Consider the following 21,783-nt stretch of genomic DNA (forward strand, 5'->3'; position numbering starts at 1 on the left):
GTATAATGAAATGTCTGCAATAAACCTGTGAGGAGACCTACAACCCGTTTATAAAAACTAAAATCGAAGCAGACAAATCTGCAAAGGATATAGAGATGCGCACATCACTGCTCGTATATTTCAGGTTTCTCCAACTTTGCCACAGGAAACATCATAAACACACACGAGAAGATTTGAGACTAATGCAGAAGCTCAATCCAAAGCATGAACCGTATCGAAGCTCCCAAAGGTAAACTTTCAGGGAGGTGAAGGTGCTCTGTTAAATTGCATACATCATCGACAAGGCGAGGCATCATTTAGTGAGCAACGGTTGAATGAATGAACCAATTACAATTCAGGAATATACAGCAGAAACATTTATCTGCAGCATGCTAATACATTTGACACATGTCCGCAATACATACAATGATGTACGAGTACAAAAAAAACCACAAAGGGTGGGTTGTTTGGAGAACTCTACAATATACCAGTTCTTCTGAATAATGCGTGCCAATTGGACGCAACAATATTAAACGAGGAGCAGAGGCCTAGCACAGGGAATCGCCTGAACTGCCCACCATTAATAGTATATGCGTCTCCAAGAGAGGCAGAATGCTCCACCGGGTGCCCGCACGCTATGGCCAGGGAGTCAGAAATGTGTACGTGGATTGATTCCACTCCCCAAATGGTGGTCTGTCGATCCTGCCGAATGGTACAAGGTTTCTAGAGCCGCGATGTAAGCTGTCTGAGGCTGCTGTGAGTGATGTAGCAGCTGACACTGCATTAGGCAGTGAGGGGTTCTGTGTTTTTCACAGACTGTAACTGAGCCAGTTTGCCCATTTAATGGTTTCTCCTATGCCGGCCACAACCTGAAGTTCCTATTACTGGTGTTGGGTACCCAAGAAGGATGGATGTGGGGCAGGTATTCCCTGTTGGTGGTGGAGAGTCCTGCAACAAGTGCTGGTGTTCATGGCACCTCAGTGGTGTTTCAGAAGCCACTTTCATACCTCGGCTCACCCTAACCAGTTATGGGAAGACTAGTCATAGGTCTCTCTTTTTTCAGTCCTGCCCAGACACCAATAAGTCTGAATTTAAGCAAATTAATCACGAGTCCTCACAGTTTGCGTCACATATTAGATCCAATGTTCACGGCATGATTCCAATCTCAAGGTGTGCAATGGGAAATGTGACAAAGACAGACAGAAACACTAGATGTAGATATTGAAACAGCATGGCGACACTCACATTATGTAACTATAGAGTTCATAGAGCACAATCCCCCATACAGTGTTTACGTATATACGTACCGTACTTTACAATTTTGATTTTTGACATACGCAACAATTTTGAAAAATGTAACTTTATATTTATTAAATTTATTAATGTAATTTATATGATTATTATTATTTTTATATACATTTGTAAGTTTTATGAAATACTTTTATTATTGTAAACTTGACAAATTTCAGTCTTCGAACTGCCTTGTCCAGTGTTTAATTATTTCAATAAATCGAAATGAATGAATGAATGAATGAAATTCAATTTTAATAAAAGAATGATTTTAATGATCGTTTAATAAAATAAAAAAACGAAGTTTTTGTGCCTCTTGTTTGTGTCCTTCATGACGTCTTCAAAAACAACAGGTTTCCTGTTTGGAATAATTTTCAATTTTGTTTGACTGCCAGGCAGGCAGAGTAAAAAGAATTACCTCACTCCTCTCTGCACATGTGATCGGGACTAATTCAGTGACAAGGTACATTAAAATGAGACACTTGTCTTCCTATTCATGTTCCAATTCATGTTCAAAATATAACATTCAATTTAAATAAATTATTTCTCGATCATAAACTGACGATCCTAAATTGGACGGACACGGACCAATTGCTTAACCCTGATTTTGGCTTTGCATGCGCGGGGTAAAATATAGATAAACTAGAACGGCACTCAGTGGAGCGCATAGTATTACAGGTGATGTTCATCAAAGGAATATGTTACGGGGCCTTGTTCTTTTTTCACTGTTGCATAATCAAAAGTATGGTTAGCCATATCACTCAATGGTGAAGAATCACTTTAAAAATTCGACTAGCTGGATACGGATCCAGATCTTCACCAAAATTGAATCGATTCTTCCTTGTCACACACACAACCTGTCCAACAAGTTTAGTCCAAATCCGTCCTTAACTTTTTGGGATATCCTGCTATGTATCGTTTTTGGCCCGATCTCGCAATAGTGAAGAATCACTTATGATTAAATAATTATCATATACGAATCCATATTCAGAACTTCACCAAAATCGAATCTATTTGTCCTTGTCGGACACCCAACCGATCCACCAAGTTTTGTTCAAATCAATCCACAACCTTTTGAGATATCATGCTATGTATCGTTTTTGGCCCCATCTCCCAATGGTGAAGAATCACTTTAAAAATTAGACTATCCGGATCTTCACCAAAATCGACTCATTTCTTCCTTGTCGCATACGCCACATTTCTGCCAAATTTTGTCCAAATCCGTCCACAACTTTTTGAGATATATTGTTCACAAACGGATAGACAGACAGAAAAACAGACAGACAGACAAGGGTGAAAACACAACCTCCATCCACCTTTGGTGGTGGAGGTAACGAAAAAATCACAATACAGAATTTATATAATGTAGAAACATTCTTCACTAAAATTGAATCGATTCTTCCTTGTCACACACACAACATCTCCACCAAGTTTCGTCCAAATCCGTCCATAACTTTTTGAGATATCCTGCTATGTATCGTTGTTGGCCCTATCTCTCAATGGTGAAGAATCACTTAATAAATTATAGTAGCCGAATCCGGATCTTCACCAAAATATAATCATTTCGTCCTGCTCACATATGCTACATCGTTGCCAAATTTCGTCCGAATCCATCCACAACTTTTTGAGATATCTTGTTCACAAACGGGTAGACAGACAGAAAAAACAGACAGACAGACAGACAGGGGTGAAAAAAGAACCTCCATCCACCTTTGGTGGTGGAGCTAAATAAATCTAACCTGTGCTGACAGTGTTTGCCCGAACCCACAGATCATAGCATTGCGGCTTTTGTATCTTTTCAATAAAACAGCGACAGGTAATTCTAAAAACCCTTAAAGGGTCAGGTGATGTTCATCAGTGGAATATGTTACGTGGCCTTGTTCTTTTTTCACTGTTGCATAATCAAAATATCTTGCAGCGTTTATTGAATGGAATAAAGGTATTGATTCACTCGTGATATAATTTCCTAAAAAGGCTTGTGACCTTGCGTGATGGTTGTGGAAGGAACTTGTCAGAATACAAATAATGCACAAACATGTCATAACATGTGAGAAATTCAACGCAATAAATATGAACATCTGAGGTAGATATCACAGGTAATTTTCCTGAGCAGAATAATAAAAAGAAGATCGATTTTGTGGCCAACTGTACTAAGAACACCTGTCGTTGGGCAGAAGCTGTGATCACAAAACAGGAACGGATCCATTGTACTATAAAGGTAAGTACAATACCTGTATGTCAGCAAAACGGAATGGTGATACCAAGTAATATCCAACAACATTAATTGAAGTTTATCGATTCCTCTTAACGAATGCCAAATAATTACAAGATCGTGCCACATTTTAGATTTGTTGTTCTTCTTCAATTGTAAATTTGCTCTTCTTATTTTTCACTGTGAATTGCTCTTCTTCTTCACTGTTAAATTTGTTCTTCTTCTTCAATAAACCCCATCAAATTGAATTGTTAAGAAGATTCAAAGGTATATTCTCACTATTTCAATGTCAAATCTCAAAAATGAACTGGAAAGCCTTTGAAAATGCAAAGCACGTCCGTGCGACCGTTTGTATTCAGACTTCTTGTTCTTCTTCCAAATACTTAAAATAACGAAAACAGTTTTAAAAAATACAAAATGAAAATTGACGATTTTATGCAACCTTGACCTTCTGATCAAAAAACAAACAAACCAACATCCCCTACCTTTTGATTGGTGAACCAAATTCAGTGACCCGATATGCAAATTCTTCAAATTTTAGGTCAATCGCGTGAAAATTGTAGTTTTAATGCAAACTTGACCTTTGACGTTTTGATCTAAAAAAAACAAAAACAATCAGCTTCTAGCTTTTCATTGGTGAAACAATTTAGTGAACCAATTCAATGCAAATTCTTGAAATTTCAGGTCAATTGGATTTAAATTCACAATTTTATGTGATGCTGACATTTGACCTCTGACCTTTTGACAAATTATTAACTTACCTTCTCCATATTATCCTAATAAAGCTTTTTTGAAAATTTTATGGCAAAACTCAAATGGTAAATTTAAATTTTAGGTCAATTGGATGAAAATTGATGATTTTTGAGATGCTGACCTTTGACCTTTTGACAAAATCATTAATTTGCCTTCTCTGTATTATCACAATAAAGCTTCGGTGAAAATTTGATGACAAAACCCAAATGGTAAAAAAAAAAGTTATAGCCCGGACAAACACACACACAGATAGACAGACAGACACACAGAAGTGATTGAAAACTCCGTCTCCTGCTGTGCATTTCGGTATTATTTGCACGTAAAGAACGAAAAGAAAACACAAACATTTAAAGTTTAAACCCAAAATTGAGGCAACATAGGTTCAGATAAAACATCCAGAAAGGGAGTACCTTCTGATCGCTGGAGTCTCTGTAAGTGAGACCAAAGTAATCTTTTTCCAAGAGGTTTAGATGCTCACAAACCAAGTCGAAAACTTCTTGCCCCCTGGCATTTTTCTGCGGGATAATAAAGGTTATGAGAACTCCATCAGAGAATTGCAATCAACCGACGGAGTGCCGAAAAACGACGACCGGTGTACGAGTCAACCACTATGTCATTGTCAGTTGGAAACGATAGGCTTGAGAAGAGAGCTTTCAAATAAAATGAAAGACGGAGAAATCAAAGTTACAATGATCCGCACAGGAACATGCATCCACCATTAATTCAAAGAGAGACGAAAATCAAACCAAATAGCAAAAGAGAACAAAAATATTTATTTGTATGAAAGCATCTGGTGCTGCAACACCATGGCCTGATGCAATTAGGATGAACCAATTAGCACGGTCTGGTTTTTGTATCCTTGGGGCACCAAAGCCACCACCGGGTACACAGGTTTGTGTTCACTCTGGTTATTTCATTATTAGAAACAGCAACGTATTAAAAAAAAAAATCCATCACCCACACTGGGCATGTTTACCATTTCCAGTGCAGCAAGAAGATTTGGCTTTGCAGGCCATCGTAGAATTTGGGTTCGTGGTGCAGGTTTGTTGCCGCAACAAGAGCTCAGTTATGGCTCTCGGGTGCCAACGCAATGCCAAGCCACTTGCTAATTATAAAACGTCGAAAAAAAATGATGAGATAAAGCCTCCGGCAGTTGATTACGATCATGTCCGGGGAAGCAAGTGGTGTTTTTTGACAAACAGAGATATCTGTGAACAAAGTCTAGACACAAAAATGGCGTCCATCAAAAGCAGGCAGTCTCGTTCGAGGCGAACAATTTAGGGCAACTTGAAAACTAAGTTCGCAAAGTCAACGTTCGGCAAAGTCAGCGAGTCCATTATCTACATTTCTGCCATTACCTCTTCACAAAATCACATACAAGGAAAAACATTCGTCAGTGCTGTCCGTTTGTTAAATGTGCTTAGGTGGCTGTTATTTTGTCAATGTAATGTATAATGGATGCTGGATAGAAATCTTCGTGCTCTGGTGTTCGGTTGAGATATGGGCCATGCTGGATGGGCATAATTGCCTTTTACTGCATCTACATTTTCTTGTAAACCACAGTAATAGCATACAGGCCCAGTCGTTTTGAATTATCGTGCTGCACACACACGGGAGGACTGAAGACCGCGCTTTATATGGCGATGGAAATGGAACGTTTGTTCAATGGACAGATGGTTATGCTGGATGCTAGGCCGGTTATGTATCATGGGTGCATTTCTGCTGTCTCATCACAGATCTTTTATTAATAATGATAGTAATAATAATATTAATAATAAGGTATTATCTTTATGACTTCTGCCAACAAGGTAGATGGAGGTAATGTTTACCCTCGCCTGAGGAGAGGGTATTGCATTTGAGTCCGTTTGTCTGTTTGTCTGTTAGTGCGCACAGAATAAATATGATTTTCTCTGCAACCGTTGGTCCGATCGACAGGAAATTTTAATCATAGGTGCAACTCCACCTGTATAATTTTTTATGATAATTACGACGTCATAGGTCACGTGTTTCGGTCGCCATCTTGGAAAAACCGAAAAACTTTGCACCTGTATATCTCCGAAAGCGCTTAATATCATTTATTCATTTATTTATTTATCATAAATTTATTTTATCATAACATATAAAATTAATTTATTTATATCATTTATTTATCATTTATTTATAATATAAAAAATTGAGACATGGCTCATTGTAAAGAACTCTCCATGGGGAATAAAATATGTTAATGATGATGTCATAGGTGCCTCCATTATGACGTCATAATTCACCAAGTACAAAACTTCATCCGATTAAGATGAAATTTCTTGAGTGTCATGTGGGCATAAATTGGTGGAGAAAAAAATGACGTCATCGATCACGTGGTTCGGCCGCTATATTTGTTTTAACACAAAAGCCTTAAAAACCACTGAAAATACATCCTGGCGAGGGTTTTCAATCTCTGATTGCTCTTTCTTGTTTCATCTGTGAACAGGATTCTCAAAAACTTGGCAGATTTGGATGGAATTTGGTAGAGAGGTTGTGTATGTGACAGGAGGAGATGATTAGATTTTGGTGAAGATTTTGATCCAGATACGATAATTTTTTAAGTGATTCTTCACCATTGAGTGAAAGGGAATAAATGATATCTCAAAAGTTGTGGATGGTTTCGTACGAAACTTGATGAATGTGTTGGGGAGGTGATAATAATCCGGCCTATCAGTGGGATGCAGCCTGGTGTTGGCTTTACGGTTAAGGTGGCTGGCTTAAGATCCAAGGGTCTTGAGTTCAAGCCCCTGTCTGTCATGCCGTTGAATTAACACCAGACAGGTTGACTCAGCCTCTCATCCTTCTGAGATCGACAAAATGAGCACCAGGTAGCTGGTAAGGGGGCAATGGATCAGCGGCACAGCCGTGCCCCCAGAAAATGATGCAGCCAAGCAACCACAGCATGCATAAGAATAAATAAATCATAAGTGGGGTACAAAATGTAACCAGTTCAGGCTGGTAGAGGTACAGCATGTGCTCTTTCGAGTGTCTTCCAAGCATTTGAGTGTGGTGATACCAGAAGCAAAAGAAAAATGAGTTAAAACTAATAGAATGTCATTCCTAACTTAGGCCATTGGTCAACATGTCTGTCGGTCAACATCTTTAATTAATTCATTGTTCACTCAAGCTCAGCACTTGTCCATCAACTTCCTGACAGGTCCAATGCTTATTTTAACAGGTGAGCAGACAAGATCACCCTGTGATCCATCATAGTCACACATGAGGAAAGCTTGTTAAAACGACTTGGAAAGAAATTCCAAGATACTGTGTTCATATACCATGTTTCGAGCCAACAACAGATACAATGTCAAACCAGGAAGAGTCCACCATGATGGTTTGACAGATCTCTTGCTGGTTTGCGAAAGTGCCATGCTTCGCTATTATGGTCATGTTAACGCCTTTGAGGATGAAAAGATCTGCGATGCCGAAGAGTAATTGGTTGAACGCAGCAAGCCATGGGAAGGAAATGTCAGCCGATGTTAACGCCATGCTTTCAAAACATCTGCCACAATGTAAAATTTCACACCACCTCCTCCCCCACTGCCACCCCCCCAAAAGCGTCATCCCATCACTTCCTCATCCAACACATAATCCCTTGCGAGCACAGAGTACCAGCCCCCGCCCTGTGCGGCACAACTCTGATAAGTGGCATGATCATTGATCAGCCCAGCTTCTGCACTTAATTTGCCAAATGGGAGGGTGATGACACTTTCAAAATGAGCAAAATGAACCATCGACTTGTACAAATTGCAAAGTTCCTTTCAATACCCTGACTTTAATAGCCGCCGGCGATGAAATAATGGATTGGGTGAGCAGGGCAGTGCAAAATGCCCTGGAATTGTGAATTGCTGCATTTGTCTTAACGAGTCAGCACAAAAAAATGGAAAAGCTAGCTTTGAGTTCATCACCAACAATGGACGCCGTTCACGCAAATCAAACCTTGTGGCATAAGTGGTGGCTGGAAAGGCCTTTTAGATCATCAAGTGTACGGATGTGTTTAGCTAAGAAATGAGCGCAATGCGCTCCGCACGATTATCCCTCATTTCCAACTTTACTATGATCAAATCTTCTCTCCTTGATGCGTGCTCGTTTCAATCCATCAGCTGCATGCGACAAAAGATGCAAAAGTAATAATAAAAGGAAATGGCAAAGGCAATGAGCGGTAGGTACACAGATTTACCACTCGTCTCCTTACTCGACAGCATTCGCCAAACCCTATGCAGGGTTCATGTAAGATAGCACGACCTTCTCATCCTTCCAGGAAAGGATTGCGTATGAATACAAGGCCGCTAGCTAAACCCTATTGATCGCAGATTGAGCCTCAGACACAAATATGTTGTAGAACGCTCTTCAATTGAAAAATGGCAACCAGATTTTGTTTGAAAAATTGTAACCATGAAGGAAAGAAAAATTGCAGAATGTTTGACTTGCGTGTAATTACTCCGAAACCAATATCAGGGGTATTGGCATTTCCTGCCATTACAAGAGCAGGGTCACTCATGCTGAGAAGGTCAAGGCGCACGCACCAGAAAAAGAGAGTTCTCTTGCCAACCTTCAGTGGCGAGTGCGGCAAGTTTGACAAAACCTATCAACATGACGTTTCACAGTGAAAATTGGTCCGAAATCCGCACCAGCTCTCAAATTATTGAGTACCGGAGCGGTCGGAGTAAGGAGAGCGCAGAGAGTGCAAACAATTTCTGGTTTCACTAAGCTCCTGTTGGATTCTGTACCTATGTACGTATATCAAACAGTCAAATACATGAAGAAAACCTGACTACCCTGGAAGTGGAAATCGACAAAAATAAGACGCCATACAATTGGACTTTGTGGAGCATGCCAACAAGGGGAAAATGCATTGTAGGTAAAAAAAAATGGTCGCATGCTCTTCACAAGAGGCAAAGAGGATGAAAGATTGGATTCCTGATGAACCCGATGTTGGCTCGACATCTTGTGAGTTACAAGTCGAGTACATCTGAAGGAGCTGTGCACAAGTGATTATTAAAATCAAGGAAGAAATGACAACAGAAAATCATTCCAGTTCAAGTACACCCCACAAGTCAATATGACGAAGATATGGAAGACTTTCCAAACGCTCATCCAAGAAGTTGGTGTACTCTTTACTGTAGACAAGCTTCCATCCGGCATTGCACCTTCTGCCCTCTCCGACCTCTGGCCTGCTTAAGCCACCAAAGGTTGCACTTGCTACTGTAGATACCCTCACCTGCCCATCCTCATCAAGTCCAGGCTGGTTGCCCACCTGCATTCCTTCGACCACTTATTCTTCCGACTGTGGAATCATCTCCCTGTATCTGTTGTCTTATCCACCTCACTTCAGTCTTTCAAATGTGCTCACCCATGCACATCCATTATCTCCAACACACACTGTTCCTTTCCCATTCTGTTCCTATCCCGACCATTGTTACTCGTTGTTTTTGAAAAGCATTCCTCTTTTCCCCCTTGTGAATGTCCAAATCACCCCACCCCCTCCAACCCCTCTCTCTCCCCACCCCACCACAATACCCTTTGGTAGGCTGTAAACCTGATGCCACCATCTGTCATTCTGCTCTTCCATGAGCATATATCCATGTATCATGGTTTCTTTATGAGAAAACAACTTTCATGATGAGTACAGATGTCAACACAAAAGAGTGTAAATCAAAAATAAAATGAAGCTGTTGCAATGTATATTATTACTACTACTACTACTAATCCGCATGCCCAATTAAGGGATGGAGCGACCCCCATAACTGTCAGTCTTCCCCCTTCTGCCAACATTCACATGGGCTAAGGCCAATCTCATTGGCACACTGGCGGAACCAAGAGAGTCTTGGTGTCCTCGAGGACGGCGCCAGGTTGGATCGGGTCGGTGACCATGGTAAAGATTCGTGGCAAATTCCAGGGAGATATGAGCAGGTACACGTTCACTTAAGCAGCGAATGTGTCCAAACAAGGAATAACGTCTCCTTGCAATATCGAGAGTGATCGGGCTGATTCTTGTGATCTCACAGATTGAGAATTGGTCATAACATTGAACCCCAAGCGATGCGGCATTGACATTGCATATGGAAAACTAGTAGGACATATTGGTCCTTTTTCAAAAGGGTCCATGTCTCACAAACATAGAGTAGAACAGGAAGGACGCATGTTCTGTAAACACGGAGCTTTGATGGTAAACCAAGACTGTGCTGTTTCCAGACGTCTAGCGTCTAGTTGCCCCACGACAGAGCCAGCCATGCCAATTCGTCTGCGCACATCAGGGCTGCAGTATCCAGATGAATGAATGTTGGAGCCCAGGTCGGTGAAGTGGTCCACTGACTATAACTACGCCGGAGATAGGTACTGGGAGGGAGGAGGGGCTAATGGCAACATTCTGTACCACCTTGGTTTTTTGCAATGAGGGCTTAAGGCCTAAGCTTTTAGCAACTGGTTCAAAGCGGTCGAACACGGCTGGCCAGTGGACAGGGTCTCTCACAAATAGGGCAGCATCATCTGCATAGAGTAGATCGGTGATGACTTCTCTACAGACATTGATTCCAAGCTGATCTGTACACCTTGACATTATGCAATCCATGACACAGCAGAAGAGGAAGGGAGCAAGGATGCAGCCCTGACGAACTCCAGAAGACGTGGGGAAAGGTGGAGACAAGTCGGTGTCCACTCTAACGTAGTCCCAAATGTCCCCAATAAAAAAAAGGGGAAGCAGATTACTAGAACTTGGTACTAATGAGAAATTACACATTCTGGACACCTTTAAACAGAATGGATAAAGAAAATAGATGTGGATATTATCATTATCATTATTATTATTATTACTATTATTATACAGTACATGGTCTGGACTCATGAAAGAACTAAGACACAGGAAGGGATCAGGAAACAGCAGGAAAAAGGGGAAATACCAACAGCAGGGTCGAGGGAAAAGTAGATGGAGACGGACAAACAAGGGACACAGGTAAGGGTGAGGGGATGAGGAGAACACAAGCAAAATTTTGGGAGGGGTGGGGTGGTTTAACAGGTGTACAAAATATCATGGCTTTGGATAGGGAATGACCTGAGACCAGGAGGGAACAGCAGTCTTGAAGACCGGGACTGAAGAATGAAATCGAAGAGAGCGTGGAAAGTGGTTTCACAGATGGGAAAAGAGAGGCCTAAATGAGTGGAAGTGAGCAGTGGTTCTGGATTTAGGCAGTTTCACCCATAGAGGGTTGCTGGTGGGCCGTGTGCATTCCACAGATACTTGGGGGGCGAAGTATGGAGAGGCAGCGGGAGCAATACCAGAAATGAGGTGGAAGAAGAGAGAGACCACCTACCGGTAGCGATGGTGTCGTGATATGCCCACGGACTCAGCTTCATTACGAGATATTCTAATGATCTTGAAAACCTTGGTTTCCATGGCATCAGGATGAGCTATATGTGAGGCAGGGGAGACAGCCCAGAGGGAGCGCAGCAATCCATGACGCTGCGGATGAAAGCCTTGTAGGTGGATAGCAGCTCAGGTGTGCCAAGGAAGGACTTTGCATGACGGAGGATGTCCAGATGGGGTTTAGCTTTGGAGGCCAACTTTGATATGTGGCTTGTTCAAGAGAGATCATGACTGAGTGAGACCCGATAGTTTGAGTGACTGAACCTCTGAGACGGTTGCTGAGAAATTCGATGTGAGGGTTTGTGGAATGGTCCTTTCGGAGAGAGAGAGTGAGTGTGTGGGATTTCTCAGGATTGAAAGACATTTCCCCCCAAGTGTTTAACCAGTTTGTGATTTAGTTAAGGTCCGAGGAGAGGGAAGAGGCTGTTGCCTGTCTGTCAGAAGGATGATGGATGACACAGCAGAGAGTGGAGTCATCAGCAAAGATATAAAGGTGATTTTCCAGAAGGTCAGTGAGATCATTGATGAATATTATGAATAGGATATGGCCTAGAATACTGCCTTGGGGTACTCCAGCCTTGACAGGGAGAGGAGAATAAAGGGTTCTGTTGAGAGGCACACATTGGTTAAGACATGGAGGAAGTCAGTTTTCCAAGAGTGGAGTTGGCCTTGGATTCCATAGGCAGAGAGTTTGGAGAGCAAGATGGAATGCCAGACTGTAGAGAAATCTCAAGATATGTCGAGAGAGATGGCCCTGATCTCATATCTGATATTGAGGGCCTCCATCCATTGTTGGGAGAGTAGAAGCAGCATGTATGGTAGAGAGACCTCATCTGAATCTGAATTGATGAGCTGAGATGAGGATGTTGGAGATGAGGAATGATTTTAAGTCAATTGTGGTGATGAATTCCATGACCTTGCTGATGATTGGAAGTAAGCTTATTGGTCTGTAGTTAAGGGGATCTGTTTTTGCAACTTTTCATGTTATGCTGTGATGTGGGCTGATTTCCAACCAGATGGAACATGACATATCCAAGTAGATGGATATTCCAAAATTGAGCAACGAGAAAATAAAGGGTTACATTTTAGTCAACAAGAATTTGGCAATAGATGTGACAATGCGACAACTTTTCAATAATGGCAGAGACCAATGGTTTATAATGAGGAAATTGATATTCCACAAAGGTAATTAAAACTGGAAACAGCAAGAATAATGAGAAAATCAAGTAAATAAGCAATAACAAACAGATTGCAAGAATGAAAAACAAAATCTCAAATTGAACTGAACAACAGATTCAAACATCGACAAGCAGATGTTTTTTTTAATGCAGGGAAGGCCCAAACTGTCATATTGTCATTCAATAAGGACAGGCTGGCAAATCCCGAAATATATTTCTGTTGTCATCCTCTGGGAGAGGCAAAGTATGTGGAGCAGAGCTACAAAGCCGCAATGAGCTCAAACTTTTCATGAAAAGATCATATCTCTATGCTGGACTCCAAAGCCAACCACCATCTTGGAAATCTCTGCTGGGCGAAGTCCTTCCTGAGCTTATAATGGTGCAAAAGGCCTTCATTAAAAGTGCCATAGAATATCGACTTGTGCTGCAGCTATCCATCGCACCCTACTCCTCTCCACCCTCAGCATGGCAATTTAACGAGACATTTCCTCCTTCGCAGGAATAGCAACCTATGGGGTTTATCCATACTCCATCCCTTTAATTTTGAGCATCAAACAAGGATGCAGCAAGTATCATTTTAAAGTATTTGCTATGACTTGGTCACAGTCAGAATCGAACCACCAACCACTCACACCACACACAAAAGAAAATATGTATGGTATGTATATATATATATATGTATATCTATATATATATATATATATATATATATATATATATATATATATATATATATATATTGTTACAGACGCGGTGGTGGATGTTAGTTTACCAAGCGGTTTGGTATGACCACGTCTGCACAGTTTACCCGATTATGCTCGAACGTTGACGAGTCACGCTACGCTAGGTCAATGAAGGAAAAGGACACAACTGCTGGATTCAAATGACACGACACCAAGGGTTCAGTTCTCAAGACCTCCGGAGGAGGTTATATTAGGGCGGAAGGTCAGATTACAGGAATGAGAGGGACAGCATAGAAAGACAAGCACTTAGACACACTCTTATATTAACCCCAACAGACGACAGATAAACGGGACAAAAGGCTGACTCACACGGGGATTGATGGCAAGGAAAGCGGGTATCGATGGCTCAAGGTGCACTCTTGGCTCAAGGACAGGGTACTGTACGGTCCAGTAGATGCAGGGAGGTCACAGCGCTCGGAGGTGGCTCTCTTGTCTTCTCAAGCTCGGGGCGCATCTCACGTCACATCCGGTAAGTCGCCGCGTATATCCGGCGGGGAGTGACACGCCCTCGGCTCGTTAGCTCCGCCCCAGATGGAATCGGCACGTCGCTTCTCATTGGGTGCGTGCGGGGGGGTTACCGGCTCCGCCCTTGACGAGGAGCTGACAGCCAGCCCCTTCGTGGTAACCCCGTGGAGCGCATGGTCATGGCGGCTAACCGAGCCGGTGTGAGGACGCACACTCCCCCCCTCGCCGCGCCCCTCTGTTGTTGTAGTTGTTGTTGTTGTTGTTGTTGTTGTTGTTTGGGGAAGAAGATGGGAGGAGGTATGGGAAGGTCCTAAACTCACTACTGGTGCCATATAATCACATTCTGGTGCAACGAAGAGTCAGAATTAATGGAAACGAGTCCTTAACTGACATAGACTAAGAATAACTAGCAAGATGTCCGAAAGTTGTCTACGTGTGATGCGGTGGACCTGGGCACGACATTTAATGGGGGAAAAAGGGGAAGGTCGGTTCTACAGAGTGTTATTTACAGGCAATGCGACTAGGGAATGGGGGATTGGGGATAGTTGGGGAGTATTGGGGAAATAGGGGAGTATTTACAAGCGGATATTGAGGCCAAATGCCATATCCGCAACATTGCACCCTTCTCTACCCTCGGGGCGTCCCGACCCGATAAATTTTTACCTATTTTAGTGTGGCACTCAGATGTAGTTCCCTCTACTATTAACTCTACCCTGAGTGCGACAGTTTTACAGATATTCACAAATGAGTAAATATGTCCCCCTGCGACGTTGCACCCTTCTCCTCACAGAAACACACCCACAGGATAACCGAATTGCGGAAAGAATTCGCAAACTAAACATACAGCCGGTAGGGAGCATTATTTACAAGACTACGCTGCTATTTACACTACGATCCAGGACCTGTCTTTGGAGGGACACATGCAGATGTTATGCATAGAGAGAGCACGCATGCCAGCATCGATACACCAACCCACGAGTGCTCTGTGGCCTACGGCCTTTAATAACGTGCAGAGCACCCTTTCCCAGCACGAAAAGCACCACCCCATCACACAGTGAGCACCATCCGGTGCACCAATAAAGTGTTTACAAATCACCGGTGGTGTCGCAGCCGGCCGATGTTCTGCCGCTGGTCTTGCCTTCATGTGGTGCACTTGGCCTTCTTACTTCTTTAAAAAATCAAGAAAGGCGCCAACCGCGTCCATTTCTGTATTGTGGCCGTCAGGGGCCAACTAAGAGTGGTTCACCTGTTTGGCATAGGTGCCACGTTGAGCCATAGGTCCTTCCACGGGTGGTGCTTGGCCGCAAAAGAACTGCGGTCCATGGTGGGTGGCCACAAACATTGCGGTCCATATGGTGTATCGATCCAAGCAGCAAGCAGCGAAAGTGCAGGCCCACAACTGCGAAGCCAGCACCTCTCTCTCCTCTCTCTCTCTGCCCCAAAGCCAGATCCTCGGAGGTGGGAGACAAAAGAAGAAGACAAGTGAGTAAGGTGGTAAGGGCGCAAAAGTGCACGCAATGTAAGATGATGCACACTGGGGGCACATGGGAACCAGGTGAGACAGGTACGTTCCTATCGTACGCCCCCCCCCCCCCACCAGGTAACCTACATGGCCCCTCCCTTACCCCTTACTGTATCCACAAAACACAACACTACCCATAAACATCTATTTTACAAATCAACAAACATCCCTACTGTCTTCCCCGTTCCTCCCAAAAAACCAAATTCGTCTTCTCTCCCTCCTAACCAATCAAATTTGCCATTTTCAACTTTCATCAAAATTTGCCATCATAATTTGCCATTACCAATTCATCATCAGTCCCTCCTAGGGAGGGAGAGATGGAATCACCCCAATGTCTCATCCACGTCGTGATGCGTCTCACAAATCCAACAGTAGTCCTTGCTTCCTGCACACAGAACAAAGAAAACACAGGTGTGGAGTCATCATCATCACCACAGGTAAGTGGCTGCGTATGGTGCGACAGGTTCATCAATCCTAACTATTTCCTAAATGACTTTAACAACTTTACACTACCCGGGGTCTTTCTCCGGCCAAACCATTGGCCCTCTTACACTATGGGTTCTAAAAACCAATTCCCATTGGCCAACTGTGGTGCTTTTCAATTTGGGGTCTCACTCCCCCGATTCATCTCCCGGTGCCCTCGCACAATTTCTGGGCTGTGGCGTGTACCTTTCCCAGCGGGTCTACCCACCTGCACACCACCACCACTGCAGTTGCCTCCGAGCTTACCTGCTCCTTACCCTAACCTAACTACCTGGGGAAGGCCCTCTGGCGCTCTCCCCACTCGGTGCCCTCTCTGGCACTGGGCTGCCCGATCCACACCCGGGATCCTCAGGCACCCACTCACAACTACCGGCTCCCAGAGCCCACCTGCGGCCTCACCTGGCCGACATCCTCACAGTGGTGGAGTGCCCAACCAACTACACACACTAACAGGCTACACGCCCAGCCATTTCCACGACACTAATGCACCCATCCACAACACCATTCTGCAACCGCACCACAAATGCCAATATCCAACCACAATTTACCTGTACCCTCTACCTAACACTTACACTACCCGCCCCGGGTATCCGTGATGGGGGTCCACTCTTCCCCCATTCACACCTTCGCACCATGCACACCACTCCGTACCACTTACTCCAACTCTCTCCACACACCTGTACTTGCACACCTGTGCTCTCACACCTGGTGCCACCTGCACCCTTCTCTCCCCAAGCGCATTCGCGCTGATCCACAACACTCATTACTCACACACTGCTCCGCACACCTGTCCAGTTGCACACCGGTGCAATCACACCTGTTCAATTCTCACACACACGGCATCATCTCAGCTAACTACTCCCGTCTGAAACTTGCGCTTCCCAGTCGTCCCTTTAAACTATTGCGCTCCCTCGTCATTATCATCCATACTAATCTACCTGCGTCCCCACTACAGGTATCAGTCACTAACTAATCTTAAAGTCACCTAATATCTTCTAGGGCCCTATCAATATAACCTAACCCACCCGGGCTAGTTTTCACTGCCATACACCCCATAAACTATTGCGCATTTGCCCCCACTCATGGGAAGGGTGGCATGGATGCCAGCCTTACCCACCGGGCCCATCGCTCACTACCAATTTTGCACATCAAATTTCAACAAATTAAAAATTTGCCAATCACTGCCCATCATCTGCCAATCACTACTGCCAATCCTTTGCCAATCATCAAATTTTGTTTTTCTCTAATTTCGGGTCCAAAACACTAACCTCATCACACAGTCTACTCACTAATGCCTCTCGGTGCGCCAATTCCTGTCCAAAGCCCGGCTTCGTAAAGCCGAGCAATGAATGCTGGTTGTTTTGTGCCGGCGGCTGGATGCGTCCGGCATTCGGGGCAGGGACGGGGGCTTACCCGGGCCGAGATCCCACGCACCACCTCGGCGTGGAGCCATCCAATGTCCCGATCTCGACCTGCCGGCACGTCTCCACAAAAAGTGGTCGCCATGACGACCCTTTCTATCGGGCTGCCCGCTCCGCCTAGTGGAGCACGGACGCGGCCGTTCCACGCGAGGCCCAGCACGCACCGAGGGCCCGATTCGGCTAACAGTCGCTCTAACCTCTAACCCGTCTAACGTCGATGCTTCACCTGGACGCTTACACCCCGCAGCCCGTTCCTTGCTCACACATCCAGCCGTTTCCATGCTCCTTGTACCGTTCCTTACACACCCAGGTACACCCATTCCACTCACAGCCTTGGTCACACACCTGACCACCGAACACTTTGGCACACATTCGTCACTCGCACACCTCACCAATACACCTCTTCGCACCCCCTCCTCGGTCACCTCCTCTGTGACAATCACAGGTGTGCTCTCATTCGCACACCCAACCACGTGCCTCACCACCAACTCCAGCGTGCATTCCCACTCACGCTCTACCATTCCAGGTGTGCATCCTTCCATTCCAGGTGTACATCCTCGCTCACCTGTCACACCCAACTCATGCTCCTTGTCACTCTCACTACTCTCACCTCCATTCTTGACAGCGCACTCACCCTTACTCTTGACAGCGCACTCTTTCCTCATGCACCTGTCCGTTACACACCTTTCTCGCGCACACCCTTGCGCACACTCTCCCGTTACACCCTCTGCAACACTCACCACAGGTGGACACTCTTCCTTACTTTTGACAGCGCACTCTTTCCCCATGCACCTGTCCGTCACACACCTTTCTCGCGCACACTCTCCCGTCACACCCTCTGTAACACTTACCACACCGCGCTTCCATGTGCCCCCTCGCACACGCGCTACGACCGACTCATTCTCGCCAGCACCCTCACTCCTTGGCGTGCACTTTTTCCTCACACACCCCAGAGTCGGACTTTCTCGCACACCTCCTTTTTCGCACACCAGACCTGTCGCACACTTCACCAACGGCCTCTCACGAACACCCGGGTCCATCTCGACCCCCAAGCTTCTTAAATCACCTGGCGCATCATACGCACGACCATATTGGTCACCACTTACACCGGGTCCTCTTCCTCTTCGCTTCTCCTCCATCACCTGCGAATCCCTCATCCGGTTAATGAGCACATCATCACGATCCAAACACAGACTTTGGACCAATTCTTTTATCTCCTCTTTTATCTCTGTCTTATCCCCTCTCCGTCGCTTCTTAATTTCGCTCATCCCTTCTTCCACTTCTTCTAATTTCTGCTTCACCTCTTTTATTCCCCGGTACGTCTCCTCAAGCTCATCCTCTAAGGCTACCTTGACCGTTTCCATGTGCGTCCTCACCTGCCGGTCCTTCGTCTCCATTACCTCTATCACCTCGTCCAACCTCGTTGTCAGTCCCTCACGTACCATCTGACATTCCCTCTTCGTCGCTACCAAGTCATTTTTTAGGTCATTTTGTGTCGCTTTTAAACCTCCTAATACCACAGTGTTCCTTTGAACCTGCTCCGTTAGTCCTTTTTGTCCCTCCGTCAGCTGTTCCACCTCCTGCGTCAGGACCTCTATGCCCCCTTGTAACTTTACAGTCCCCTTTCTCACCTCCTTCTCCATGTGCTCCTTACAGTGCCTCACCTCCTCGCGCACTCCTCCGACCTCCTCACTCACTCCTCCTCTGATCTCCTCTCCCATCACTTGCATCTCCTGCCCAGATGCCACCCTCATCTGCTCCATTTCCTCCCTGTGAGCATCCAGTTTAGTTTCTACCCCCAATCTGACCCCCTCTATCTGCTGCTCCATTTGTTTAACTTCCCTTTCCGCCTGGTCCCTCATGTCCCTCAATTTGCCTTCCATACTGTTTTCTAACCCTATTAACCCATTTCTCACCTCTTTTATCCCGTTGTCTAACCCCTCAAAATTATTGTCTAACTTCCCAAATTTCTTGTCTAACTCCTCAAAATTATTGTCTAACTTCCCAAATTTCTTGTCTAATCCCTCAAAATTATTGTCTAACTTCCCAAATTTCTTGTCTAATCCCTCAAAATTATTGTCTAACTTCCCAAATTTCTTGTCTAATCCCTTAAAATTATTGTCTAACCCCTCACTGGTACCCCTCGCTTCGTCCCTCATTACCCCCAATTGCTCACCCTGAGCATCCATCCGGTTCCCCATTACCCCCATTTGGTTTCCCAACCGCTCACTATCAGCCCTCATTCCCACCATTTGTTCCATAAGGGCCCTCATTTGCAGGAGGAAAAGGTTCGAATCCACCAGGGGCGCTGCCACGGTCGCGGGCGCGGTGACCAGCGAGGCGCCATTTTGTGCGTCTGCTACCCTTGCTGCTTCGCTCTCCTCACGTCCCTCAATTTGGTCCTGGACCGACCCTGCCTCACTCTCCACTACTGGACCCCAGCCGACTTGGTCTGCCATAGCGCGACTTTCAAAATTCGGGTTTTTATTTCCGTATAACAAAATCAAATTTCGCCGTTATAATTTCGCGCGGGAAACGCGCTCCGAATCGATTCTACTACAAATTTGGGCCTAATAAATTTAGTCCCGGGTTCGAATCCCACTCCTCGACACCAATTGTTACAGACGCGGTGGTGGATGTTAGTTTACCGAGCGGTTTGGTATGACCACGTCTGCACAGTTTACCCGATTATGCTCGAACGTTGACTAGTCGCGCTACGCTAGGTCAATGAAGGAAAAGGACACAACTGCTGGATTCAAATGACACGACACCAAGGGTTCAGTTCTCAAGACCTCCGGAGGAGGTTATATTAGGGCGGAAGGTCAGATTACAGGAATGAGAGGGACAGCATAGAAAGACAAGCACTTAGACACACTCTTATATTAACCCCAACAGACGACAGATAAACGGGACAAAAGGCTGACTCACACGGGGATTGATGGCAAGGAAAGCGGGTATCGATGGCTCAAGGTGCACTCTTGGCTCAAGGACAGGGTACTGTACGGTCCAGTAGATGCAGGGAGGTCACAGCGCTCGGAGGTGGCTCTCTTGTCTTCTCAAGCTCGGGGCGCATCTCACGTCACATCCGGTAAGTCGCCGCGTATATCCGGCGGGGAGTGACACGCCCTCGGCTCGTTAGCTCCGCCCCAGATGGAATCGGCACGTCGCTTCTCATTGGGTGCGTGCGGGGGGGTTACCGGCTCCGCCCTTGACGAGGAGCTGACAGCCAGCCCCTTCGTGGTAACCCCGTGGAGCGCATGGTCATGGCGGCTAACCGAGCCGGTGTGAGGACGCACACTCCCCCCCTCGCCGCGCCCCTCTGTTGTTGTAGTTGTTGTTGTTGTTGTTGTTGTTGTTGTTGTTTGGGGAAGAAGATGGGAGGAGGTATGGGAAGGTCCTAAACTCACTACTGGTGCCATATAATCACATTCTGGTGCAACGAAGAGTCAGAATTAATGGAAACGAGTCCTTAACTGACATAGACTAAGAATAACTAGCAAGATGTCCGAAAGTTGTCTACGTGTGATGCGGTGGACCTGGGCACGACATTTAATGGGGAAAAAGGGGAAGGTCGGTTCTACAGAGTGTTATTTACAGGCAATGGGACTAGGGAATGGGGGATTGGGGATAGTTGGGGAGTATTGGGGAAATAGGGGAGTATTTACAAGCGGATATTGAGGCCAAATGCCATATCCGCAACAATATCTATATATATACATATATATATATATATATATATATATATATATATACAGTCACGTGAAAAAGTAAGTACACCCCATGTAAAGTTTTGACTTTTTCAACATAATTTCAACATACAGCTATTTGATCGTCATTTCAACAATATTGAGAGATAAAGGTGATATAATATAACAAATATCATGAAACATTTACATTTTGTAGTCCATTGTATAATTTAAATAAACATAAATGCAAATTTGGCATGTGGAAAAAGTAAGTACACCCCTACATTTATCACTACTTCAAATACCTAAAATTAGAATCAGGTGCACTAGCTCAGGTGCAAATGATTAGAACATTGTTAGAGAGGATCTTGGAGGAACCTGTCTTGTTTAAACCTCAGAAATTTAGTTTGGTTTGCTCTTTGTTGTTGAAGTGTGCGGCGTCACCATGCCGAGATCAAAAGAGCTCTCCGAGGCCTTCAGAAAGAAGGTTATAGATGCAATACGTGTCTGGGAAGGGATTTAAAACGATCTCCAAACAATTTGAAATCAAACATTCGACTGTCCGGAAGATCATCTGCAAGTGGAGAAGATGCCAAACAACTGCCAACTTGTTCAGGCCAGGCCGCCCCAGCAAGTTCAGCCCGAGAGCAGACCGCAAGATGCT

The 21,783-nt window shown here is 44.8% G+C and overlaps 1 protein-coding gene across 8 annotated transcripts in view; it reads right to left on the minus strand.

Moving 5' to 3' along the window:
- Positions 1-21,783, minus strand: part of LOC137439046 (protein 4.1) — a 320,573-nt gene that overhangs the window by 118,318 nt on the left and 180,472 nt on the right. For all 8 annotated transcript variants that reach the window (XM_068134670.2, XM_068134667.2, XM_068134668.2 and 5 more), the window contains one exon: positions 4,645-4,749. In XM_068134670.2, the coding sequence (XP_067990771.2) occupies positions 4,645-4,749 (105 nt within the window). The remainder of the gene's footprint in view (positions 1-4,644; positions 4,750-21,783) is intronic.

This window comes from Myxine glutinosa, chromosome 13, assembly GCF_964187855.1.
Source record: "Myxine glutinosa chromosome 13, kmMyxGlut1.1, whole genome shotgun sequence".
NCBI lineage: Eukaryota > Metazoa > Chordata > Myxini > Myxiniformes > Myxinidae > Myxine > Myxine glutinosa.